The 26,226-nt window shown below is 42.9% G+C and overlaps 1 protein-coding gene across 3 annotated transcripts in view; it reads left to right on the top strand.

The window, feature by feature from the left end:
- CRHR2 (corticotropin releasing hormone receptor 2) overlaps positions 1-26,226 on the top strand; it is a 2,206,543-nt gene that overhangs the window by 1,994,659 nt on the left and 185,658 nt on the right. For all 3 annotated transcript variants that reach the window (XM_069647696.1, XM_069647698.1, XM_069647697.1), the window contains 2 exons: positions 7,526-7,598; positions 24,851-24,936. In XM_069647696.1, coding sequence (XP_069503797.1) covers positions 7,526-7,598; positions 24,851-24,936 — 159 coding nt within the window. The remainder of the gene's footprint in view (positions 1-7,525; positions 7,599-24,850; positions 24,937-26,226) is intronic.

Here is a 26,226-nt window from a genome sequence, read left to right as displayed (position 1 = left end):
TCGTCTAGAGGAAACAAGTGCATGTTGACCGTTACATGCTTGTTTACCAAGTGGGTGGAATGTCTCCCGGCCCCAAACTGCAAGGCAGAAACAGCAGCTGCCCTGATGATTAACCACACCTTTTCCCGTTTTGGTCTACCTCAAAGGATTGAGTCAGACAGAGGTAGCCATTTCACCAGCGAGGTAATGACAAAGATGTGGGAGATACTGGGGGTCAAAAAGAAACTACATATTGCTTACCGGCCAGCTTCTTCTGGAGCAGTAGAGAGATACAACCGAACCATTGTGAGCATATTAAAAAAGTTTGTGGCAGATTCTGGGTCAAGTTGGGATATCCGATTACCTCTGGTCCTAATGGCCATCAGATCTACCCCTTCATCTGCAACTAAAATGTCACCATTTGAGTTGATGACCGGACGCAGGATGGTGCTTCCCCAGCATTTGCTCTACAGGACCCAAGAGCAGACACTGATAAATGCCTCCACAACTCATGAGTATGTGGAGAATTTAAGGAAACACCTTCAGCATGCTTTTGCCTGTGCTCAGCGGAATCTAGAAAGATCAGCTGATAGCATGAAAACCCACTACGACCTGAAGACCACCAGGAAGGAATATACTGTGGGAGACGGGGTCTGTCTATACAATTTCCAAAGGAACCAGGCCAAACAGCCTACATGGAAGGGACTGTTTGAAATTATAGACAAGGTCTCCCCAGTAGCGTATAAGATCCGCATCCCCAAAGGTAGTCTGGCGGAAGGGGAAGACAAGTGGGAACATATAAATCAGCTAAAGTGTTGCCATCCTAGGCACACTCTGCAACAACTGGAGGAATCCTCTGGAATCCCAGAGGGGACCGCTCCAGATTAATCCAGTTCCAACCTAAAATATCCCACAGATAGTCTCTGAAATATTATGTTTCTTGTAAAAATATTTCCTGTTATATCTTGTTTTTTAAAACAAGACTGAAAAATGTAACCGGATGTATAAAATGTATGTGTTTGCCACACCATTTATAGTGGTGGAGAAATGTCTACGAATAGGTATTGCCGCTTTTGCTTTATCATCCTAGGAGAGATGAAACCACGGAGACTGACCAAGGAGAACGACCCAGAGACCGGGAGCAAAGATCCGAGGGGCCCGGGGTACCGCCCAATCCTCCCATCAGGACCAGCAAGGAGAACTGATTGATCGACTGGAGGGAGGAAAAGATGCTGAACTGTGCCATCTACGGCATTGGAAGAAGATGAGGCGAACATCCCAGATCTTGCGAGTTCCATCAGTGAAAGATCAGAATGGCCATCGCAAGAGGGGGGGCTTGTGGGATGTTTTTACCCATGCATCCAAGCCCTACCATAAAACTGTGCATTACTGGCATTGAAAACATCATGATGGCCAGAACTCCCCAGAGAGTGCACAGGGAAAACATGAAGAATAGGCTGCCACACATTTTTGCCTATGTTGTGAGCACTGGAGGGCACTGCCTAAAACCACCATTGGGCTACACACACAGTTGCCTGAAACCATTGGGAATGGCAATGCTGATTGCCAAAAGCAACCCAGAACTGTGGGGAATTCATTTTCTTTATGTCAAAATGGATGCAATACTGGTGCTCACCACTATCAGAAAGCCGGCGTTTTAAAACCACCAGACTTTTGTGTAGAACTGAACAAATGAACCCAAACCAGGCCAAGGAAAGACTTGCTAAGAGGTGGATACAATGTAAAACTATATTCTGAAATGACTTGAAGGAAGTAATTATTTAATGTATATATAAAAAAATAGCTGGGGATGTCAGCAGCTTAAGGGAAATTGGATTTAAAACCACTAAAATCGAAATGTTTAAATTAAATGAGTGACCTACTTTTGAGTGTAACATAGTTTGCAACTGTTGAAATGTCATAGTTTTGAACTTAGAATCAGCGTTCTAGCTGCATGTGTAAAAATTGTCAGTGTGATTTGAATGTAGAAAACTGGGAACTAAAGTGACATTTAGCTGAAGCCTGGCTTGAAAAGAGATTGAATTCTGCCTAACAACTACCCCCGACAGGAGTTGAACTGGCTCAACAACTCTTCCCAGGCCTGGCTGCATCCTGCTGCCCCTGCCAAAAGGAGATGACACCTCTCTGATTGAATTAGGGGAGTGGCACCTGGGGACTACAGGAAACTAAACAAAGCACTGTCCCTGGCTCAGGCAAATGTTATATTGGGGGGTCGTAAAATGGCTTCCTCTTGGGAGAAACTGGGAGGGGCAGTGCCTGTGAGAGCAAGCTGAACTTGGGGGAAGTGGATAAACCAGAAATTCCACCATGTGCTTTGGAAAACCACACCCCTTTGGGGCCAGAGCATGATTTTAAAAAGATGGATAATTCACAGTGCGGACTTGTAAAAATTATATAAATAACATCATCATTCTTGTGATTTCTTTGTGCACATTTTAAGAGGTGTTAGGACCCTGTGGTATGATATTTGGGATAGTAGCGGAAAAAAAGGTTGTTACTCCAAATGTATGCATGTTAAAAATCTGACACTTTATCATCTGAAATCCATATCCCTGGTGCACATTTGTGTAAAATCTGGAAAGGTTTAGAGGTCGTTATCTGGATGAAAAGGGGAGAATTCTGTCATAAGTGGACACAACATCGTACAAAGACAGGGATCGAATGGTTTGGTGCTACAGAAAATATGTTAACTGGACCTATAGCATTAGAAAAATGGTACATAGATAAATATGTATTTGGGTCAGAAATAGATTTGTGTACAATTTGACAAGGGGAGGATCCTCTGACCATAAACCTACTTCATCACTCTGACTCACAACCCAGTCCCCCCAATCAAGGAAGAGAGGAGGAACTGGCCAATGATAAGTTGAGAGGGTTGGGCATGCAGAACGAGCCGACCCACCCACTTTCAAAACACATAAAAAGAGCCACTGGAACCCATGTAGGGAGATTCACTTTCCACTTTCCACTTTCTTGCGAGACGCTTTGCCGGGAGACTTCAGACTTCACATCCAGAGATCCAGACTTCAAATCCATCAATCTCCAGAGACCAGAAATTAACTCCATAATTTGTAGCAGAGAGGCCTGAATCCACAAGCTGAATCCTCTTCAGCAGGCCTTGAAACCAACCAAACTATTCAACAGCCGGGCGAGCTGTTTGAATTCTTTGCCAAGAACTTTTGCAAGAACCTGTAGCAGTATCCAGCAGAAAGCAGTGCTGTATCCGGAACTAGAGAGAACCAGAGACCAGATCGCTGTGAAGAACTGCTAGCAGAAGTCCAGCCAATCCTGAGCCGATCGGTGACGAAGTCGCATTCCTGTCCAAAATCTAGTGTGAGTATCCAGCTAGCACTGTGCCAAAACCAATCTCTTAGTTTAAAATAATCTAATCCAAACTATTTTAGCCTATTAGAACTGCCTCCTAGAATCGTGTCATTCTGTCATCTTTAAAACTGCAAACTGTCATCTGTCATTCTGAGCTTTAAAATTTCAAATCCGAAAAACTACCTTTACTAAATCGGCCGTATCTCCGGAACCGTTTGTACTATGAACGAGATTTAACTTTCATCTTAAAGCTAAGATTCTAGGCTTTTCAAAGAACCTATAACCTCCTACTCCTTATAGTGCCTCCGTAATTGTCCTCGACGCACGCAACTAAATTTGCCGCGATTTGACATCTTGCTTAATTTCAGCCACGTGTAAAAATATTTGTCCTTGCTTCCCTTGCTGAAATTCGTGTGCAACCTGACAATCATACATAGAGCATTGCTAAAGTGATCCTGAACTGATTCAAAGTATCTATCAACTACCCTGAACCCCCTATAGGGAATTGAAAGCCTTTTTAGCATATTTTTCACTTAATTGCAACCACATCAAAGTATATTGCCTGTGTTTAAAACTCCTACCTGTTTTCCTCTAAGCTTGCTAGGGGGGAACTGAATTATATGTTTTGCATCCCTGAGAACTGTGTGCTTTTCTACCATCACTTTACCTTGCATAGAGGTGGTGGGGGGTGAATTGTCAAAGAAAAGTGATTACATTGTCTTTTGTTGAAGTCATATCAAGTTTATTTTCTGTACTGCATTTTCATTCATCATTGCATTGTCCTTGAAGCCATAAAAGCATTCTCAGCTACTTTATCCTCTCTATATCACTTCTAAGCCATCAAAAGAGTGTACCAATGTAACATTATCTATTGTTGATCACTATTATCTTCACAAGTGTGCTATCAAACATTAATTTATTATAAAAGTGTGATATATATATATATATATATATATATATATATATATATATATATATTGTTTAATTTTCAAATAAACCTTTTAATTTGCAAAACAAACCTACATCTTGGCTCAGTGGGGTCAGGGGGATTCTAAGAGAGGGGTGTTATATGAGGGTTGTCATCCAGAGTAAACGAACTGGACATAAAAATATATCAATAAGGGTTTCCCTCAGCATCCCAGACTAGGCATTGACTTAGCTGTAGTGTTGAATTGAATCCGCTTACAGTGTGTGATGGTCAAGAGCCGTGCACCGCCTTACTCAATGCCCTGATAGAAGTAGCTGACTTTTTTGCTCCTGTGGAAACACGGTTCGGTCAGTCTAAATCCTCTGCGCTCTGGTTTACCACTAGTCTGCGTACCTGCAAACAAGTTTGTCACCGCCTTGAGCATAGGTGACGTGCAAATTATGACCAGGAAGCTCGATTTGTCTATAAACAAGCAGTGATACACTTTCATAAAATGATCCATGAGGAAAAATCAAGGTTCTATGCCAACCATATTACTTATGGAGAATGTTCCACGCGGGAACTTTTTTTAATTGTTAAATAAGTTTCCTCTCTCTCACCAGTGAAAAAACAATACCGCCGACTCACAAATGAAATGTGACACTATTAATACTTTCTTTTCTGAAAAGATTTGCTTGATTCGCCAAGCAATTGTTGATCAGAGTCTGACTTTATCTGAGGCTGGTCAGAAGATAGGGCCCCCTATCACACTGGACCAACCACTCCAATCGGGATTATTTCAATTTGAACCGGTAGATAACACAATTGTGGCTAAGGCTTTGGACCAACCCAAATCAGCATCACTGAGCAACCCTGTAATGCTATATATTCTTCAAGCACATCCTCAGAAATCTATTTCTCTGTTCACCACAGTGCTTCATTATTCTTATTCATTGGGGATGATTCCTACCACGTTGAAGCACGCGCTGCTCACGCCACTTTTGAAAAATTCTCAACTTGATTCTTCTGTAGTGGGTAATTACAGGCCGATATCTTTACTAGCGGTCTTAATGAAATTTATGGAGGCCATAATCACCCTGCATTTATACCGTTTCCTGAAAAACAATAATTGCCTACATCCCTATCAATCGGGTTTTAGGCCTATGATGGGTATGGAGTCTGTGATGATCTCACTTCTGGATGATCTTGCCATGCTTCAGGACCGTGGAGGGGTGTTGGAGTGCTGATTCTCCTTGACCTCTCTGCGGCCTTTGATACAGTGGATCATGGCATTCTCCTGGGCCACCTGGAGCAGTTGGGGATCTTGGGTGTCCCACTGACGTAGTTTGCTTCTTTCCTTTTGGAACGTACACAAACTGTTTCCTTTCATGCCTGTCATTATCCTTCTTCTTCTCTTCCTTGTGGTGTCCCCCAAGGGTTGGCATTGTTGCCACTTCTGTTTAATCTCTATTTGTGACTGCTAGCGGCCCTGATCTCAGATTTTGGAGTACATTTCTATACTTACGCTGATGATGCACAACTTGTGTTCCATCTTGACTCACCTACAATAGAGACCCCCTGTAAACGGAAAGACTACTTGTCAGCTGTAGGGAGCTGGATGACATCTAATTGGTTGGAGCTCAACTGGGAAAAAACAGAAGTCCTTGTGTTTGGTTCCCAGATGGCTAAAACCACTTGGAGCTCTGGGTTTTGGCCAGAATCTCTAGGTCCATGTCCCATTCCCAGTGCTTCTTTAAAAAGTCTGGGTGTTAGTCTCCTCCCTACTGGCTCTCGAGAAGCTCAGATATCGGCAGTCTGCAACACCGGTTTTGTTAAATTAAAAGTGCTCAGAAAGATTCTCCCTCTTCTACCTACTAACTGTCGTACAAAGGTGGTCACCTCAGCGATCATGGGATCACTGGACTACTATAATGGGGTCAACCTGGGACAGCTGGCATATCAGTTGCAGCGCCTGAAAGTACTCCAGAATTCTGCTGTGAGGTTGCCTCTTGACACTTCAAAATATCACCCTCTATGCAAGCTTGCTGCAGCAGCTTCATTGGCTGCCTGCGAAAGCCAGAATTGAGTTTACAACCTTATGTATTGCTCACTGGCCTCTTTACGACACTGGGGCAGCCTATTTGAAGACTAAACTAGGGTGTTACCAGCCCACTGGGTGCTTTTGCTCATCCTCTCAAGTGCTACTAAAAGTTCTGCTTTATCAGAGAACTTGGTTGGGTGGCCGTTTCTTTTCGGTTTTTGCCCCTAACTTGTGGAACAAGCTTCAATTTCGTAAAGTGTTGAAGACTCATGTTTTCTAATAATCCTCATGATGTTGTAGCACACTTGGACTGTCCATCATTCTCAGCACCTAGATACCTTTGGGCCTTAGTCTGTACTCTATAGATATGGTACATTACATTACATTGTACACCACGTTTTGCCCTCTGCCATGTAAATGATTTCATGCCGGGGACCCGTTTAAGTTGAAGTGCATTCTCATGATCCTGAAGATGTGAAGCACATTCTAATGCAGTGCCCTACTCTTGTACAGAGAAGATTACGCTGGTTAATACCTATATTTAGAAGTCCTGGTATTACTACTACACAGGGGGCAATTGTTCTCTGGGGAGATTCCATAAAGGCAGATGCTGTCCTTCATATAGTGTGCTTGCTTCTTATATCACCATGGCCTGGAAAATCAGGATCACATTTCAAAAGCATCACATTTGACCATTGTCTGGACTGGTTTTCCTAACACTATTATATATAGTAGGGCTAGCACAGGGAGGAGCAAAAAGTAAGCAGCATGAATGTGTGGGCACCGAGGTACAACCCAGAACACAGAGTGCTTCTAGCATGTAGGGCGGGCGGTAGCTCGTGACATGGGTCTGTTTACTTGCAACACTTTTTATCTTTACATCAGAGTGTGTTTTTCAAACATGCAGACTTTACATGTTTTCTGCATTGCAAGGACTGGAAGATATTTTGTGTGAGAGTGAGCAAGAGATCAAGTTAAAATAGATGATTCACCATGTAATCCAAGGAATAAAGTACCCTCTACTCTATATAATGAGCATTTTGCAAGCACCTCAGAGTTCCAGTATGTTCTAAATCTATTTGTTCATATAACTTCTTGGACACCTGCTAAATCCTAATAGCATGCACTAGGTGCTACTTTAGACCAAATGTAACTTAGTAACATAAGTTCCTAATATGTAAGTGTAATCTTCTATGCAACTGAAATACATCTGACTTTTGGCATGACTCATATGTATCTAAATTTGTTTACAGATGCTGGTTTGGAAAGGAGCCAGGAAAGTACATTGACTACATATATCAAGGACCGGTCATTCTAGTACTTCTGGTATGTATGTATGTATCTCTGGGTTTATCCATTGTGAGTGAGGAACAGAGGCATGCGATGTACATTGTCACATTGCCATTAGGACGTTGTACATTGCATAGTGCGATGAGAGGTTGGAAGGGGGTTGCTGGCACACGCAGAGGTGGGGGAAGAGTGCCCCGCATTGGAAGAGGAGCAGTGAGTGGCAGAACCTTCAGTGAATATAACAAGGAAGGATGCAGAAATCCGAGCACTTTCAAGTTATTAGTGACCGGGATTCCTGCAAATTCATTGGTCAGGATGAAGAAACATGCTGGTGCCATTTAATCAATGAAATACACGTGTATCAATATAAAAAACGTATCGCCAAACTTGTTTTGCCATTAAATTAACCTACAGGAAACCGTTGTTTGCCAGTAGACAGTGGATATTTGTTCTAGCTAAACAACTGCAATACATGATAGGGGTCAGGTGTAAACTATTCCAAACTGTTTAGATTTTTTGTGTCAATGGGTGAAAATCTATGATGGACATCTGGGCAGAGCTGTTTTTCTGTGTTAAATTTAAAACTCTTAACAAAATGAATCATAAATGCGGCGTACCATCTCTTTTCATTATGGTTTACATCTATATGTGTTTCTGGGGAATCCACCTGCTTTTTTTCATGCATATCCCAGAGGACTACAAAGCATCTCTACCTGCATCAACATGGCATGCAAGCAGTGTTGCTGTTGGATTTGTCTCATGGATTGGAAGTGGTGGCCAATTAGGAATTACGATCCATGCCCCCCACTCCATCACACACATCTACCACAATCACAATCTTTGAAAAACCAAATGCAAAAAGTCATGTATACATTTGTATACACTGTTCCCACACTCTGCAAAAATGAAAATGAACCTGTACGTGGGTAATCGGAAGCCATTATTCAGATTCAATGTTACAGCGTGAGAGAAAGAGAGAAGAGGCACATTGAATGTAGTGTGCGTGTGTGTGGTGGGTGTGTGCGTGAGCAGGGGTGTTGCTAGGTCTGGAAAAGATCCAGGTCTACAATAATGTTGGGAGTTTTGGGATTTGGGGCTAGCAGGCCTTTTGGTTGTCGCCCCGGAGCTTCATCCAGGGTTACAACCAAAAGACTCTCCCTAGCGACGCCTCTGTGTGTGGGTCTGTGTGCTTAAGTTCTATGCGTGCCTTTGACAGAGAAACCTCAGCTCTCACACACGTGCAAATCACAACCACACATGGACACGTTTTTATGGTGTTATGAGTGGATCCCTCAGTGGGGTTAATCATTGTGGTTTTCTGAAAAGATGCTAGCTGATCACTTCCCACACACCTGATGTTTGTCAGAATATCATCTGTGTTAATTGAATGGTAGAACACTGTTGCATACACCTGGGAAGGCAACCTTTAAAAACACATTCTTCCGCGTCCAGTGACTATTTCCTTTAAAAAGAGACAAAGTTGTGAAGCGCAAGAAAAGTGATCTTATGCCATTAATGTAAAGGTTAAATGGTGCACCCCTTCTGATATTAATTCTGGCTTCCCCAGTAGTGAAGAGATTGTAAATAATGCAAATCATTTCAAAATGGGCCAATTTGATCCCAGGAAGTTTGATCTTCTATTTCAGTGAGTGTTAGCAACGAAATTGTGATGGTATAACTTGGAATTGTCCCAATTGTGTCTCAATTACAATATTTAAACAACCCACGGGGAATTCTCATTTACAATATAGTAAACAAACCTCCAATTGTTTTTATAGCTCCAGTAAATCTACAAAAACGTTTAACTCAAAGTGTTTAAAACTCTAACGAGAAATCAAGCCATTATTTTGCATCTTATCAAGGTGCTCAGATTAGCCTGCTCTCTAGCCAAATGTAAGCACATGAAGGGGTCATTTTTAATAAAATGCTGACTGCAGGTAGGGGACCACCAACACATACACGTAAGTGTTTCTTAACCCCTGCATGCAATTGTTGACACTCTCAAACCGCAGTGTAAAAGCAGTGCCAAAATTGCCTGTAAGCTTTAGTATTACTGCGCGTTTTGAGAGAAATAGAACACTGCCGGCAAATACCCGTTGCAATCTGCCTGCTCATTATCAGGTCCTAATGTGATGGGGCATCTGCTGAAACGAGGAGGAAAGCAAAGGGGAGATGTTATCTTCGACTTCTGCCCTCCTATCCGTCAGGACGGCTCTAAAACGAGCTGGAGCTTAAAAAGAAAGGGTAAATGCCTCGTTTGCCTTCCAATTAGGCTCCACGCCATGATAGAATGACCCCCAAGGTCCATTTAGGCACAGATGGAGGAAGAAGCTCATGAAAAAGACAGAAAGATAATTTTGGTCTGTGATAACTTAATCCTGTCAGAGCCATCCGGCATTAAACTTCTATTCCGCCACACGTCTAGATCTCTACTTGTTTAATAAAATGCATAATTACACAGTGCATTGTAATGACAATCCAATATCAGCCACTAACACTTATGATAGAGGTTCCAATGTAGGTTCTGAATTCAAAACGACCGGAGCGCGCAACAATCTGAACGTGCAACTAGCTAACCACAGCACAAGACGAGATTCTGCTGCCATGGACTTTATTAAATGTGATCTCGGTCTCTAGGCTCTGTTCTCAGCCATTTTGTTTAGTGCAGTGCAGCTGTCGCGACAAATTCCAATGTCATGGCATTCCACTTTAATGCTACCCTTATCCAGAAAAGGGGCTAGCATATCCCAGGTTCATATCGCTCAGTCTCATTGCTTAATGTCACATCTAAACTTTTTGTCATGGAATATTGGATTGGGTCTTGGAAAAGAAGATTGTGTCTTTTTATCAATGGGGTTCAAGGGAAAGACTAGGCAAGGGTGAAGAAGTCATTAACCTGCATCTTTTATTGCCAAACGTGTTTATGTAAACAATACAATCAATGTATCCTTAATGTATTTCTTCTCTTTTCACCTGATAATCAGAGCAACTATGGACGGTCCTTGAGGAATGCAATATTCCAGCATGGCGGATACAATTACTGCGCTCCAGTCGTTATGACACCACTGCTAGGGTTAGCTGTTGAATGAGGTTAGCAAATTGATTAAGTGGAATTGACGGAATACAAACAGCCTATTCCGTTGGCAAAAACAGCGTGGGGGGGTATTGTTGTGGATTGGGCTAAAAGGCACATTAATTTCAATGCACAGCACTAAATCAGCAACCGGGGGTAAACCACAGTAGGAAGAGGAGAGTATGAATGCAGAACAGTTCTGCCCCATTTCAAAACCAGAAGGTGGTTATATAGGGACATCCAAAATAGTCAGCTGTCTTGCTAAATTTAAGTTCTACTAAACCATATCCCAACCTTACTGACCATGAAACACAGGAAAGAGGAGGTACACGCGCCAATACTTTCCAGATAAGACATTTTCAATAGGCTATGTGGTCCCCATTCTCCAAAGAAAACAATTCCTGTATTGCAACTATTACAGAACATGGCAGCAGAATGTTGACGGACATTAAGTTCAGCGATCCCATCATTCCGAGTTTGATTGGTCTTCATTGGTGACCCCTAGCCCTGGGAATTGATTTCAAAGTACCATCCATCAAGAATGTTGGCACTTTGGCACCTTACATCTTCCCCAAGCAGTTCACAGGCCTAAGCCAGTAAGGAACCATCTGTCTTTCCTCTGTTCCCAGTCTCCTTCCATTGAGAAGGTCATGGAGGAATGTTTCTTGCAGGACTTTATGTCAAACTTTGGACCAGGTTGTACGAGTATGTGCTGTATCTAGTTTTACTTGATGTGTATGTGGGACGAGTGGTTTGCTGTTTGGGAGGTGCTTGAAGTATGGTACATGCGGTTAAGAACAGTTGGCCTCCATTCTTTCTGGATTGCTGCAGTGGCGTTGGTGCTGCCTCGTCTCTATATCACGAATTTCAAAGTTCTGTCAATGTGAGGCTTGGAGTTGTATGTATGAATGTGAATGATGTGTGTTTGTGGGTGTCTGTTAGAGAAGGGAAGTGTGTTGTGAAGTGCTTGGATGGATGGATAGATGCAAGCTAGTCTGGAATGCATGAGGTCAGTGAGAATGTTGGAAGGTGAGCATTTGATGTATGAGTGAGGGAGTGCTAGTGTGCTGGTGTTTTCTGACCCAGGCATTTGGAGGAATTTAGCCTGGGTGGTGGGAGCCAGTGTGTTCCCCACATCTAAGCTTATGGACATAAGAGTAACTGGAATAAAGGATATCACTTGTAACCTAGCGGATGCATCAATAGATCTTCTTTATAACACCTAAATATTAAAGGGGTTCCTAAAAGGCAATTAGGGAATCTGTGGATATAGTATTTCATCGTAGATTCAGTTCTAGAGCAGAGGTGCCAAATTACCCCATGCCATGATCAGGGGATTCAAGTATTCCCTGTTTTGCATGTAACATGCTGGGAGTTTTCGGCTCTTATTTGTAATGGAGAAAATGTAACTAAACGTTCCAGCATGCACTGAGTAAAACCTGGATTGGCCGAACTTGCCATATATGACTTAGGACTACATGGCACTTATGTTTGGGTGCTGCCCTCCCACGATCAATTTTCAGATGGTTGGGATGCAGGTTCAATGTCCTAACTGTGTAGGGAAGTACAAGTTGCAGAAGTTCTATTAGCATGAAGATTTGGCAATTTTTAGTGTTAGTGTTTCTGTCATTTGTCAGAGCATTTGTCATTTGTCAGAGCATTTAATTTCTGAGCCTCTGTCTTTCCATTTAATTCAGTGTTATTCCTGCTTCCGCCAGCCAGTGAGTGTTCAGCATGAAAGAAGGGTGAGGTGCGGCACACATATTAACTACTGTTGCAGGGCCTAGCTGTTCTCAGGAGCATTGAGAGAAATGTAGAATAACTATTTGTGTTCTCGACGATAGATAAAATACAATAGTTGCGAAGGACATATTTTGGTGTGAACGAAGCACTGGGAGAAGGCATTGCCAAAGTGTCAAAACTAGATTGGAATCATACTTTCCCCTAGGGAATGTTGGGATAACTGGTTCTGCAAAAGAATGGCTTAGTAGTATGAATACATTTGAAAAACGAATTTCCACGAAGTGGAGTCTCAGTTATATTGTTTATGAAGCAACCTGGTTCCCATAGCCAGAAGAATGTGTGCTATGCATAGCAACCTGTTTCAAAATGGGATTTTTCAAAAGGTGTTACAGAGTAAACTACTGCAAGGCCTGAGAACTGCCTGCATTGTCAAATTGGTTGAGTTCATGGGGGAGCATATTTCTTTGTCTGACTTCACTGTTTACACTCACAACATTATTGGGTCGATTCAGTGGGACTGCACATCAAAGGTTACATGAACTTGTTTTGACCAATGAGGATATGCCATTTTAGTAATTGTTACATGTATAGCTTTAGCCAATCAGGATGAAATAGTCTCTGCTGACTACACAATTAGGTCATTTATATAGGACTGCACTGAGGATGGGCACAGGTAATGTACTAACCAATGGGGTGTACTAATGTATATTACGTTTAGATTTCTATATAGGTGGGAGCCAATAGGGAAAATGGATTAACATGCAATTGATATTTGTAATGTATTCTAATTTTGTGTATTTTGTCCTTAAATATTGTAACTCAATGTGGGGGGATCGAGAGTGTTTTCAGTATTCAGTTCTACAAAGCTGACTGACCCTCCCGCCCGTAATTTGCATGGATTGAAAACTGTTTTGCTTGCAAATCGTACACTCTGTTATTGTTTCCTTGGATTAATTTTCCTGAATCGATTTTTGGGCCAACCTACATTACCTATAGATTTTGTGGTAAAATTGGGATTATAATATCTCTTTTAGAAGATATTTAATTGCACTTGTATTTTGAAGAGTCATTCCTTGATCATCTGTCAGGAAACCATGCACCGATGACACACTAGTAATTTGCAGTGGTAGTAGTGAAATATTACCAGAAAGGGCCACTTTCAAGGCATTATGCACAGCATAAAACAGAACGACATGCTTATAATATCATAAAAGCCAAACACACACAGCAGATCAGCATGCAGAAATATAGCAATTCCTGATCTCTAGGAGAATATGCACTGTAGAATAAATCCTACATTATCATACAAACAAAACAAACAAAACAAACAAATGTCATCCTGAATGTGTGCAACGAAGGACAATGCCTAATTTCAAAGGGAAGGGCGGGCATTCTACATCCTGCCCCTTAAAACTTTAAGAGGTTTGTCACACAAGCAGGTTTACCTGGATGTTCTCATTATCTGCAGTTCCAGGGCATTCAAACAGAGGCCCCTGGAATGGTGCTATCTGCAGATCCAGGGCATTCAACCAGAGGCCCCTGGAATGGTGATCTGTTCGGCCATTCAACCAGATCTGTCACATAATTAGGAACCATTTCATTCAGTAGTTTCCAGATTTGCGAGCTTCAATTTGGTTGCCAATTGGGAGCCAGACCCCAGAAACACAGGATTGAGTGACATGCCAAATTTCTTCTTCATCAGAAGCCACTGTGGATGGTCCTGTTTTGGACTAGCCTATTCTGGCCCCACGTCTTGTAGTATTAACTGGCATGACTTTATCAAGGATATCACTATCTCTGTTACTGCTGGTTACGTGGGAATGTGCGGATTTCCCAACTGCGTCCACCTGAGGGGAGAAAGAACAGGCTGCGATCAACTATGACCCTAGAGTCCTGACTGACCCCACAGGGGGTAACGTGGAGCACAGGTATGAAGGCCACTAAAAGGGCAGTGATGTCGGAAAACGCCACCAGGAGGAGGACCTCTCACCTTTAAGGTACTTAAAGTTGTCCTGAGTCATCCCCAATAATCTGGTCACCCCCATAGGTGTCTAAACGTATAGGGCTTTGTAATGCAGGCAGTCATTTGGATGATGGCAGTAACATTTGAAGCAGAAGATGGTTTATAGAAGTGAGTTCATTAGGTCTCCTCAGCATAAAAGGATCTACAGTGCAGGAGCAATGGGTTGCCTCTGGGGTCTCGTGCCGAGCCGCTTCCTGTAGCATTTGACATTTCAAATCAAAGGGTTCATGCACTTTTTCAGCTGTAAAAATAGCTGAGCATGACCTGAAATGCTGCTGCTGCTGCTGCTGCATGTCAGCGCCGCAAAATACCCAAAACATTTTAGCAGCTCCGCCAAATGTGTCTAAAGCTGTCAGTTCAAAGGAGCTTAGAATTCTGTGCTAGCCTTAGACATTGTTAGATTGATGCCCCGGGGTGCTGTTCTGATACGCAACAATGACCACAACACTTCACTTCATGTTGTTAGGCATTTTGCGAGATGTTGACACAAAAATAAGGTTGGCTCGTTTGCGTACACCGAGCAGCCTGACTGAATGTTGCACTGATTGAAATGCTGGGCGAGCTTTATTCAAACTCGCCGGATCAAACCCTCCATAGAATTCCTAATGACTTGCCATTTTTAAATACAAAAGCGACATCTCTGTGAAAAATAATCAAAGCGTGTGATTTTAGGGTCAGTTTATGTTGCGTACGCTAGGTGGCATTTGTGTAACTTACCTCTTGTGTGGCAGAATATGTGATTAGACTGTGCCCTTTGTGGCGCCTTTTTATGGCGCATCAGATGGGTGTCCGTGTGCATGCACTGGAGGGCGGGGGGGGCGGTGTGGGGGCTGTTTGGTACAGGTGCGAGCAGAGACGTCCAGCCAGAGGATCCTGTGGGAGAGCCACCTGGGTTTGCGGGTTGTGGCATCGGAGTGTTGTGTGTGTCAGCATCAGATGTAATTAGGCTGGCCAGATATGTTCTCCTGTCCTATTTCTATGAGCATGCCACTGCGAGATAGGCATGGAAGAGGTCTAGGAGGAAGTAGGGGTGCGGTCTTTCATTGCACAGAGATTGCTGGTGGCAGGGTGCTAATGCTATGGTCACACATTCCCCAAGGTCCACAACTGCCCCTGTGACTCCCAACCATGGCATCACACCATCCAAACACTGAAGGATGCCCCTTCTCCTCAGCACAGCAGTGCATTCCCCATGGAGCGGATTCTATACATCACTGCCAAGGGAATGCAGGACGGGCAAGAACCTACTGAGACGCACTTTACTGAAGAGTGTTGTTCCTTTGCTTCTCTGTGAAATGTCTATACTGCTCGCCTCCGCTGCTCTTTAATATGGGCATGGTGAAGGCTGTTCTCATCTACTACCAGGGTTGGCAAGAGGCGCTGGACAGAGCTGAGGCAGAGCTATATAGGATGCTCTGCCCCTCACTGGCATGGCTGGCAGTGCCCTGCATATGTCTTTATAAGCAATAGCTGAGATGATCTTTAGAGTGAAAGTTGCATGTACCCCAAGATGTCTCTTTAGATGACTATAAGGATATGCCAACCTGGAGGGTCTATCGAGTGTTCGGGCAGAGAGTGCGTACTTACCAAGTCCTTCCATCTTGGAAGGAGGCATTATTCTACTTCTTTATAAAAGAAGAAAAACACTGGAAAACCCTCTTATAAAAACATATTCAATGTCCCTCCCACAGAGCTCTGTCATTTCTTTCTCACCTTTTTCGAGAAAAGGGCTTAAACAGAGCATCTAATCCCAAGGAACCGTTGGGCCCCTCTAAGGTCTGCAACAGAAAGAAGCCCTGGTACACCCCGGTGACTGTCAACATCACAATCTCCCTGAAGAGAGATTAGCCATGTTGCTGCTCGCCTGTCGAAAGAGCTGAGCCCCTTTGGTTTGAAGTGGTAGACATACAAATAGAGTTCTACAGCAGCAATATGTTTGCTTTGGTCACAATCAGAGAGCCTGATGCATCGTTCTTATTGACGCCTTAAGACATGGCCTTGTTTCAGCATGATTTTTGCTTAGATGTATGGGGATATCCACTGAAATGTTTTCACTGAGATCAGGTCATTTTCCAATACCGCTGGACAGGACGAATTAGGCTGTCTTCTGTATCTTATCGATATAGAGCACTGGGAGCTCAACCCCATTGGCTGATAGAGAAAAGTCCATGCCATAGCATGGTACACAAGGAAAGCGGGATCAAGGGAAACAAAGGACAAGACCAAGATGTTGCTGTTGCTCAAGAAAAGATGTCAGCAAGTTTGGGAGTGTGTCAACTTGAAATTGGAGGCCGTTTCCATGTATACATATATCAGAACTTTATTTATCCTCCAATTTGTAGTTAGGCGGGCATGAACAGCCGATCTGGTTTCTTGGCTCACGGGTTTATAGAATAATTTCCTTCTGAGCTCTTGACTGCTTGGGCTTGCTACTGTTCCCAGCCACTCACTCCTATTATTTTCGTTTAAAAAACAAAACGTGCTTGTTTTAAAAAAAAGCATGTTTAGAAAAATAAAACTGACACTTACCTTTTCTTTGGTGCCCAACACAAACTGCTGCAGTAGAAATGGAAACAGTTTTCCTATTTTGACACCCCATTCAATTTTTGATCAGAAACTATGTTTTTTTTTTCGTTTATTTCTTGAAAGCATATTCACTCATGAACATATTTTCATGAAAGAGCAAGCACCGACTGGGCATCCAACTGCCATCTCCTGTGTGCTAACATCTATCGGGGCAGCAGGGTACACTGCGGGTAAAAGCCATTAGCCTGCGCTTAAGACCATCACTGCGATCAAGACGTATAACTTGGGCTTTGGACCGTTACCACCTGAAATGACCATGTACCCAGTGTATTATCACTACATTTTGATAGGCTTTGTCTGCAGTGATGAATTAACAAAACACAACTGGTTATGAAGATGAACCATTAGTTTCCTTTACTCTAAGAGTTGTGCCCCATCAATGGAACCTTTTCACTGCATTTACGGAACTATGATTATACCACTCCTGCTTTAATGTTTGTATTTTTTGCATTTATTGAGGAACAGCGTGTCATTTCAAACAAAAATGACTAACAAGTTATGCTGTAAAAAAGAGTGGAGGCAGTCCTAGGGTAAGCTGCCTGGTCACAGGAAAATTGTTTGAGTGACATATACCAGGTGAGGAAGGAGCAAGCATGAGAACATTTACCAGGGACAGGGGGTGGAGTACATACCTGTTTGGACAGTTTTCCTGAAGACCAGCTAAGGGCTCACAAAACCATACAATTGAGAGACAGTAGAAAGCTCCACTGTTAGTATAAGGTTGCACCATTTGAATATTTGGTAGCATGGGCAGAGTAGCCAGGCGTATTTTAGGAGGGAGAGAGGGTTGGAGGAAAGTACAAATAACTTTTAGCTTACAAATGGTTCAAAAGAAACACTTACACCCAGAAGTATTATAAAAAAAATAAAGGTTTATTATGAATACAAATAGGCCAAGGTAATCATGGTGGTTTTTCATAGAGTCATAAACACAATAAAAAAAAAAACAACACAGTGCTTAAGGTACACAGACCAAAGCATAGACCTTGTTCAGAATACTAACAGTATTTCTAGGCAAGTCAGACGTAATCATACACATTTAGAATAGAACACAGCTATTCAGCGGGAGTAAAACCACAAGTTACTTTTAGATTACTTACAGTAATGCAATGGTAGTACATCCTGTCAGTTATGCAGTGACACTTAATTAAGAAATCACACAGTAAACCAACCCCATTATAAGGACACTTTTCAGAATAGTGGAGCACAAATTCATGGAGAAGTATGAACATATAACTACATTCAGGATAACCCTCAGGTATACATGCTGTGTAAGGCATAATTTTGTAATAAACTATTACAGATTTTTTTAGATCAGTGGAACACAGATTAAGGTAAGCAATGGCCCTCATTATAACCCAGGCGTTAAAGGGTTAACGGCGCCGTAAAAGGTGGCGGCGCCGTTAAACCCTTAACGCCTCATTACGAGGTCCCTTTGCGGGTTGGAGAATTTAACGCCTGCTTTTTGCAGGCATTAAAAACCAACCCGCAAAGGGACCTTGGTGCTAAGTACGGTGCCGCAATTTGCGGCACCGTACTTAGCGCCTTCCCCATTCCCATTGAGCCCTATGGGGCAAAAATGGGAATGGGGAAGGGCCATGGCGGCATGGGGAATTACCGCCCCGCCAACCTCGGAATGGGGCGGTAATTCCCCATTCCGCCATGTGGTAGTCGGTAAGTTACTGGCATGGACCATGGTGCTATTAGCACCATGGTCCAACGCCTGGGTCGTAATGAGGGCCAATGACTCTTTACACTATTTTGGGATTGCACCAGGCAGAGTAAGGTAAGTAAACCCCACAGCACACTTATTAGGAATGGCACACAGCTATTCAAGGTAGATAAAACCCAAGGCAGACTTATTCTAGGCAGGCTATACAGAAGCTAAGGGGAAGCAAGACCCAGTTTGTAAACATATACACTTACTTTCTGAAAGAAATAAGTGAAACCAACAGCATTACTTTTGGGAAGAGTGGGGCCCAATTCACAGGTAAGAAAAATAACCATATATATATATACTTTTAAGAATGGCAAACACAATCATAGGATAGTTAGAACATTTGTAACTGCTCAGGTTTCAGAGGGACAGTTACCAACCAACTCCTTTACAAGTAAGTAACTTTTTAACCTGTGTTTCATTTCTTGGACAAAGGCCCAAACCTTATACATCTTTCCCTATTCTTTCTCAGTGGCAGGAGGGGTTCACTAGGTCTCTAATGGCTAACAGACAGGTCAGGATAAGCAGAGATGTAGGCGTTTAGTGGATCTCACCAGGCTCTGGGTCAGATTCATCATCTTTGGGAACCCCAGGATGCTTGTAACTAAGGGCAACAGAAGGCTCTCTGGTCGCTAGAAATCATCTCTCAGCCAGATTTTCTTCACCTTCATCTTCCGCTTTGAATTTGGTTCCAGTGGTCGACTATCTCTTCAGCTTCCAGGATCGGACTTTTATACAGGAAACCAGCCAATCAAACAGGCATGCAACACTCAAAGCTGAGGGGGTGGCAGTCATTCCAGGACAGCCAGCCATCCAGTTGAAACTGGATCCCAAGCAGCCTGGCTGGAAGACAAATGCCTGCAGAGTTTTCGACTCCCCCCTCGCTTCCTGCTGTGCCAGACACTGTGGAGCCTGGGCAGGCTTGCCCAGGGTCTCCTGCCGAAGATAAACCCCATAGAAAGGAATTTACCACCCTGAAGGATCACTGAAGGATAAATAAAGTGCAAGAAACCAAAAACTGGCTATATAAGAAGACATGGGCCATTTTGGTAAAATGGACACCCATGGGTGCATTTACTGCAGATGTGGAAACATCCTGCGTGTAAAGTGCACCGTATTAGTAAAAAGGTTCACTGCCACCAGCCATTTAGGTTAAGCGTGTCTCTGTACCACAAATGTTACAGTGATAGCGAGAAAGGTGATACACTGTATCTCCCCAGCAGTCTACACAAGGTGGGGTGTGCTGTCTCACCAAAATAAAGTGTAGAGAGGATAAAATATCCTTTCTATCATTGGGAACAGTAGTTCCCACAAGGTAAGCTAGAGAAAATGTAAAAGGGAGTCGAAAGGGCAACCCAGCTATATACGCTAAAAAGTTGTCATAGAGGAAAAAATCAAAAAGACAATGGGCCTCATTACACGTTAGGCGGTAAGGGTTTACCGGTACCGGTAAGGGCACCGGTACCGGTAAACCCTTACCGCCTTACTACGAGTTCCCTTTGCGGGACCCGACCTTAACGGCTGTATTTACCAGCCGTTAAATTAGGGTGCCACAAAGGGACCTCGGTGCTAATTACGGTACTGCAATTTGCGGTACCGTAATTAGCTCCTTCACCTTTCCCATTATGCCCTATGGGGGCAAAAATGGGAATGGGGAAGTGCCTTGGTGAATGGGGAATTACCGCCCCCGCTCACCTTGGAGTAGGGCGGTAATTCCGCCATCCACCAAGGCGGACACAGTAAAATACCGGCAGCCACCATGGCGCTAATAGCGCCATGGTTACCGCCTACCGTGTAATGAGGCCCAATATGTAGAATCTTAAAAATGACACCCATAAAAAGAGTAAAATAAAGGGTGAGTATGGAAAAGGTTTCCCACTCACTGAGATATAAGGAAAACTAATCCACAAGTGCAGCAAACATTTTTGGCGGTCTCACAAGTAAGGGAGATTTAGCACTAAAATGAAAATATTACCTAGCCATAACAATGTGTATGATTTTCACTGTGCTGGTAATGGAGCCGAGGGGTAAGTGGAAGGGGACGTTTACACCCATGCAGGGCACATTGTCTACTACCAGGCACATTCTCAATTCAATCTTCATCCTCCAGATGGTTACATCCATTTGGCAACGATGGATCGATGAGGCTAATATACATATCCAATGCATCATTCTTCTGGTATTGGTTTGAAATGACTGCCAGTTTGGGAAAGAAAGAGCCAGTTGCTGGTTGTTTCAAATACTTTACAAGGTTGTAAGTTGACCCACATGGTCTTTTTCCCTGCACAACCTAATTGGGGCTGCAATTCCCCAAACAAGAGGAAAATAAATCATGAATTGTATGATACTTTTCAGAAGGAAATGTTGCATTTTTTATTATATTTTATCATTCGTAATTATTTTTTATTTTTTATTACTTGATTTAATTGAAAACAATTTTTACAAGATCTTATCCTCCAGTCCTCTGGAGGTAAAAAAATAAATAAAGGAAAAGAATAATTATATTTATTTTTGGTGGGGAAAATGTTCCTAAGAGAAATAACATACGGCAGGGATTTAGTAGTAGTTTACCGTGAGGTGAGGACAGATTTTGCACATATTTAATTTAAGCTGGTAGAAATGGTAGCTGAAACTGTAGTTCAATATAAAACAAGACGCCAATGCCATAGGTCTTTTATTATGGGGTAAGGTGTTTGTGGGTAATAGACAATGGTGAAAAAAGAACGGCAGGAGAAATGGAAGCTGGGAGGTCGATGGCTTTCATCTTGGAAGAGTTTATCACTAGGCAATGAAGTGATACCTAGAGATGGATGGAAACTGGTGGATCAGTCAGGGTTAAAGCATGGGAAGGAGAAGATGATGTTGGTGGCATCGGGGAAAAGGTGGTAGGAGAAGGCAAAGGAAGAGTTTGGTTTACTGAGAGAAGAAGAGGAGGAGTGAGCCAAGAGCATACTGTAATTTTTCCTGACGGAAATATTGGGCCTCTCGTCAAACACTTTTTGGCTGCCTCAAACAGAACCACCCAGTGGTACGAAGGGGGAGCAATATGTTTACGGAGGCTAGAGCTGGAAATATAAAACTCTTATTCTAATTTCAAGTAAGTGTAGGTCCGATCATAATGGAAATTAGAAAATGCGTTTTTTTCTCTTTTTATAGAGCGACCAGATAAACATTTTCCTTACGAATTCCGAAAGGTACTATACACTATATCCAACACACGTGTGTGCACTCGCTCAGGAAATAGAAGAGTTTGTTTTTTTTTTTGCAGCATTTTGGCTGCTATTCTCATCATTGAAATTTTTATGAACATGGGCCTCATTACAACCCAGGCGTTAAGGGGTTAACGGCGCCGTAAAAGGTGTTGGCGCCATTAAACCCTTAACGCCTGATTACGAGTCCCTTTGCGGGTTGCACTTTAATGCCTGCTTTTAGCAGGCGTTAAAAAACCAACCCTCAAAGGGCCCTAGGAGCTAATTACAGCACCGTAATTTACGGTACCATAATTAGCGCCTTCCCCATTCCCATTCAGCCCTATGGGGCAAAAATGGGAATGGGGAACGGCCATGGCGGCATGCGGACTTACCGCCCCGCCAACCTCGGAATGGGGTGGTAATTCCCCATTCCGCCATGGCGGAGTCGGTAAATTACCGGCATGGACCATGGTGCTTCTAGCACCATGGTCCAACGCCTGGGTCGTAATGAGGCCCGTCTGTTAAATCTATACTTCATAGTATGCTATCCTTTAATAGATTGGACTTGTACAATTGAAAGCTGATTCCAGACTTTATCTTAATAGTGTGGGCGGGGGAATAAAAACCTGCTCTCTTCTGCCATGTGCTATTGTTTGTCATTCAGATCATTTAATATTGCTGAGAACCATTGAAAATAGTGGGCCAGATCCAAACAGCTTTCTGTGGATCAAAAGCCAGCTACCACAATCTGCATTTATTCTCAAACTTCCAGTGCAGAGTGATTTGCAAATAATTCCACATGAACAGTGAGTAATTTCATGTATTTGCATGACTTGCCACCCGTCCTGGGGTGGACTGGAAATCTTTTTTTTAGCACAAAAGAATGGGCACAGGAGTATTTATGTTACACATGCAATATCATACTCATTCGTACTGGTATCACAGAACACATGGACTGTTCCTCACGAGAAGCACACCCTGACCCTGTTAGGGAAAGCTATCCCTAGCTGGCCGGTGGTGCACTGGGAACCAACAGTAGCCCTGGAAATGTTCTCGAAAGTTACCCAGTATTACACAGTGAAAGCAAGCTTGACTCCTCTAAGTAGGGGTTGGGGCGGGGATTCATTGCCCAACAAAATGTGGAAAAATGGGTGGAAATAGTAAGTACGTTTAACGCCACATGTGTCCTTATATAGGGATTAAAAAGCAGTTAAACATAACAAAAAACAGACATAGAACATATGTTACCATTGAGGGATAACCTACTGGAAGTCTTTAACATGTTCTTTGATTCTTCAAAGGGATGTGGGGAATGAGGAGAGATGGAAGCTGGGTAATAGGGTGGCAGGGAGAGATGATAAGAGGAGCAGAAAACAAAGGTACCCACATAAAAGAGTCCGATGGTGTAGGGGCCTACCGGAAACGCTCCAAAGACCCCATTAGACCAGCCCATCACCTGCCCCACCTCTCCCCTCTTGTTTCTCTCTACAGCCAATTGCTTGCTTTGCACAGAATCCCATTTCCTTCCTGCAGTTCCTAAACCCCCTTCTGCCATGGTCGGATTGGGACATACAATTTTCTTGGGCGCCAATGAAAAATTGGCCCAAAAAGTACGTTTTTGGATAAAATGTGATGCAAGTTGTGCAATTTAAAGAATATTTCATTCACCAACAATGGTCAAAACTACTAGCTGCAAGGTGAGGTAACTCATCAAACTTTCCTACATTGGGCAACAAAAGGGGCCCACTTTGACCAAAAGAACTTTCCCAGGCTAGCGTTTTTGCATTTTTGGTTTGGGCATTGCTCTATTGCCCTATCGGCCAGTCCGAGCCTGCCTTCTGCCGAGCCTCCTTTCCGTTCTTGATTCCTTCTGGTTGCCATGCAGTGGAACACCTGGCCTCTTTCTCTTAGATTTGCTTGGTTCTTTTTCTCGCTTTCTCTTAAGGTTTAAGCAACATATCTCTATTAATCACGTTTCCGTTCGTTTGTAATTTTGTCTGTCACTTATAGTTTACTGTTTATCATCTTGTAAAGAGAGTTGGGGAAATGATATGCAAATTCCAGTAAAGGCAATGAAATACAATTTGCACATGTCAAATACACCTCAAATACAATCATGATTGTTAAAAAAAAAACAGCAAATGTCGGGGCCAGGTCCATGGCAGAGACCTTGTGCATGGGAAGATGAAAAGAGAAAAGGGTACAATTACCCACATTCACGTAAAACAGTTGACTGAACATCCAGAGTATGGAAGCATGTTTAGGAAAACATGTTGACAAATCAAATAGTCCCTGAATATTTTAACCTGGATGCCTGCCAGGTTGGAACAAGGGCAATGTGTGACCTGATAGAAAAAGGGCAAGTGATTTGCTCCTTCTGCTGTTCATTGCCATGCTCTGTGTGGGTTTGTTGGTGTGTCCCCCAGTTGTATTGCCTGTGCGTGGGCAGTCTTCCATCCACTCCCATTCTGCAAATAAGAAACATGGTGAATTACAGGCCTCCATTCCAGTCAGCGTACGCACACATTACACTGTCCAAGTGCACTTGTTTCTCATAACATTTTGAAAACTGCTTTTGCACTCTCCAAATCCATTGTGATTACAAAGTGTTCAATAAAAAAAGTTGCACGAAATGTGAATATAGTCACAGGGGTCTGAACTCAGGGTCATAATTGAAGACAGAAAGAAGTAGGTCAAACACAACTTAAGATTTCTTGAGAAAACTCCATGTAGAAGTCAAACCAATTGCAAGGTCATGTAGCCATACCATTTCAATAGAACAGATCTGCTTTGTTGTACATTAGGCAATGTAGTACATTCCCTGCTACACCCTTCCTTGCTCCACAATTCTGCAAAAGGATCAAGAATATATGATTGCTACAAAAGTCTAATGCCATTCACATCCTGTTTATTTTTTAATACTCTGATGAAATCAATAATATTTGTCTCTTTCAGATCAATTTTGTGTTTTTATTTAATATAGTAAGGATTTTAATGACAAAACTGAGAGCATCAACTACTTCTGAAACAATACAATACAGGTAAGAAACGATTCTAATAGGTTTCCATGGTCCAATGTATAAATAGTCAAACGTGTGGTTACATATGTTCTGCAATGCATCTGTGTTGTATCATATTTAATTGTGAACAATGCCTGTGAATAATGCCTGCTTTAAGGGAAACACTTTCAAGCAATACAATTTTAGATTGAGTCATGAAGCAATTTAAGGTGGCCCAAGTTTGATGTTAGTAGAGCCACACGATTCGATTTGTTTCAAAATGTGTTTGCCCCATTGTTAGGAAAGATTTTCTTTTTACACATTTCCCTGCATTGATCTCAAAGGCACACCCTTCTTTTTGCTTGTTTGTGAACCATGTGCTGACTTTTTGAAGGGAAGTAAAGCCCTGAGGTTTATTTGCCTTTTGCTCATTATTATGGGGTAACTGACTAGTCCCTAAGATTTCACTTTTACAACTGCACACACCATCTTAGGATAAAGTGCAATTAGGATAGTTTGTATCCTTATAACGTTCTACCTTTGGTGTTTTTGATTGATTTGCATATATGCCTAAGACAAGCTGGTGGCAGCATGATATGTTTACCATTTTTGTAATGTTTTACTTGTGCACTTTCACATTTACCATGAATGGCTTCAAAAGGTGGTTGGCACCCAAATGGCTGTGTCACAAGGTTTTTCACTTGTTCTTTAGCCATATTGTAATTTGGCCTTCTTCTGCCCTCACAGGTCAGGAAAACCCATAAAAAGTATTGCACTCTCCCGGGAAAGCTTTCCTGGGTCACTAGCTTTTGTGAGCTAGTGACCCTTTGTGTGTGTGAGCCAGGTGAAGGGGCTGGAACTGATTGGACCCAGTCCACATCCCTGGGCGTAAGAAAGTCTGTTGCTGGGCAGATGTGGAAACCAGTGGAGCCCATGATTGGACCCCCACTGGCTGTTTGAATGTAGGAGTTCTTTATTGTTGGGGTGCCCAAATCTGGATAAAAGGAGGACTGCTACAGCCATTCTCCAGATCCATGTTGGCGTCAAGATTTCCACGAAGAAGAGCAGCCCACTGACTCCTGCAGCTGCTCATCATCAACCCCAGTGATTGGCCTGGGCCTGGTGAAGCCCTGCTCCTCTGCCTGATCTCAGAAGACTCTCATCGGTACTTCAACCCTTGGACTAGTGTGACCAACTAGCCTTGACCCCGCTCTAGGATCTGTGCCAGCAGAGCCTTCAGAAGTGTCCCTGGACGGCCCAGTGGACTGATAAACTCCCTCCTGGGCTACCTCACGGCAGCCATTAAAGTTCCAAGTTGAGCCTTGGAACTTG

The sequence above is a fragment of the Ambystoma mexicanum genome, chromosome 2q, assembly GCF_040938575.1.
Source record: "Ambystoma mexicanum isolate Mex_15411 chromosome 2q, UKY_AmexF1_1, whole genome shotgun sequence".
Lineage (NCBI taxonomy): Eukaryota > Metazoa > Chordata > Amphibia > Caudata > Ambystomatidae > Ambystoma > Ambystoma mexicanum.
The sequence above is the reverse complement of the archived record's forward strand: the minus strand, read 5'-3'. Positions and strand labels throughout refer to the sequence as shown.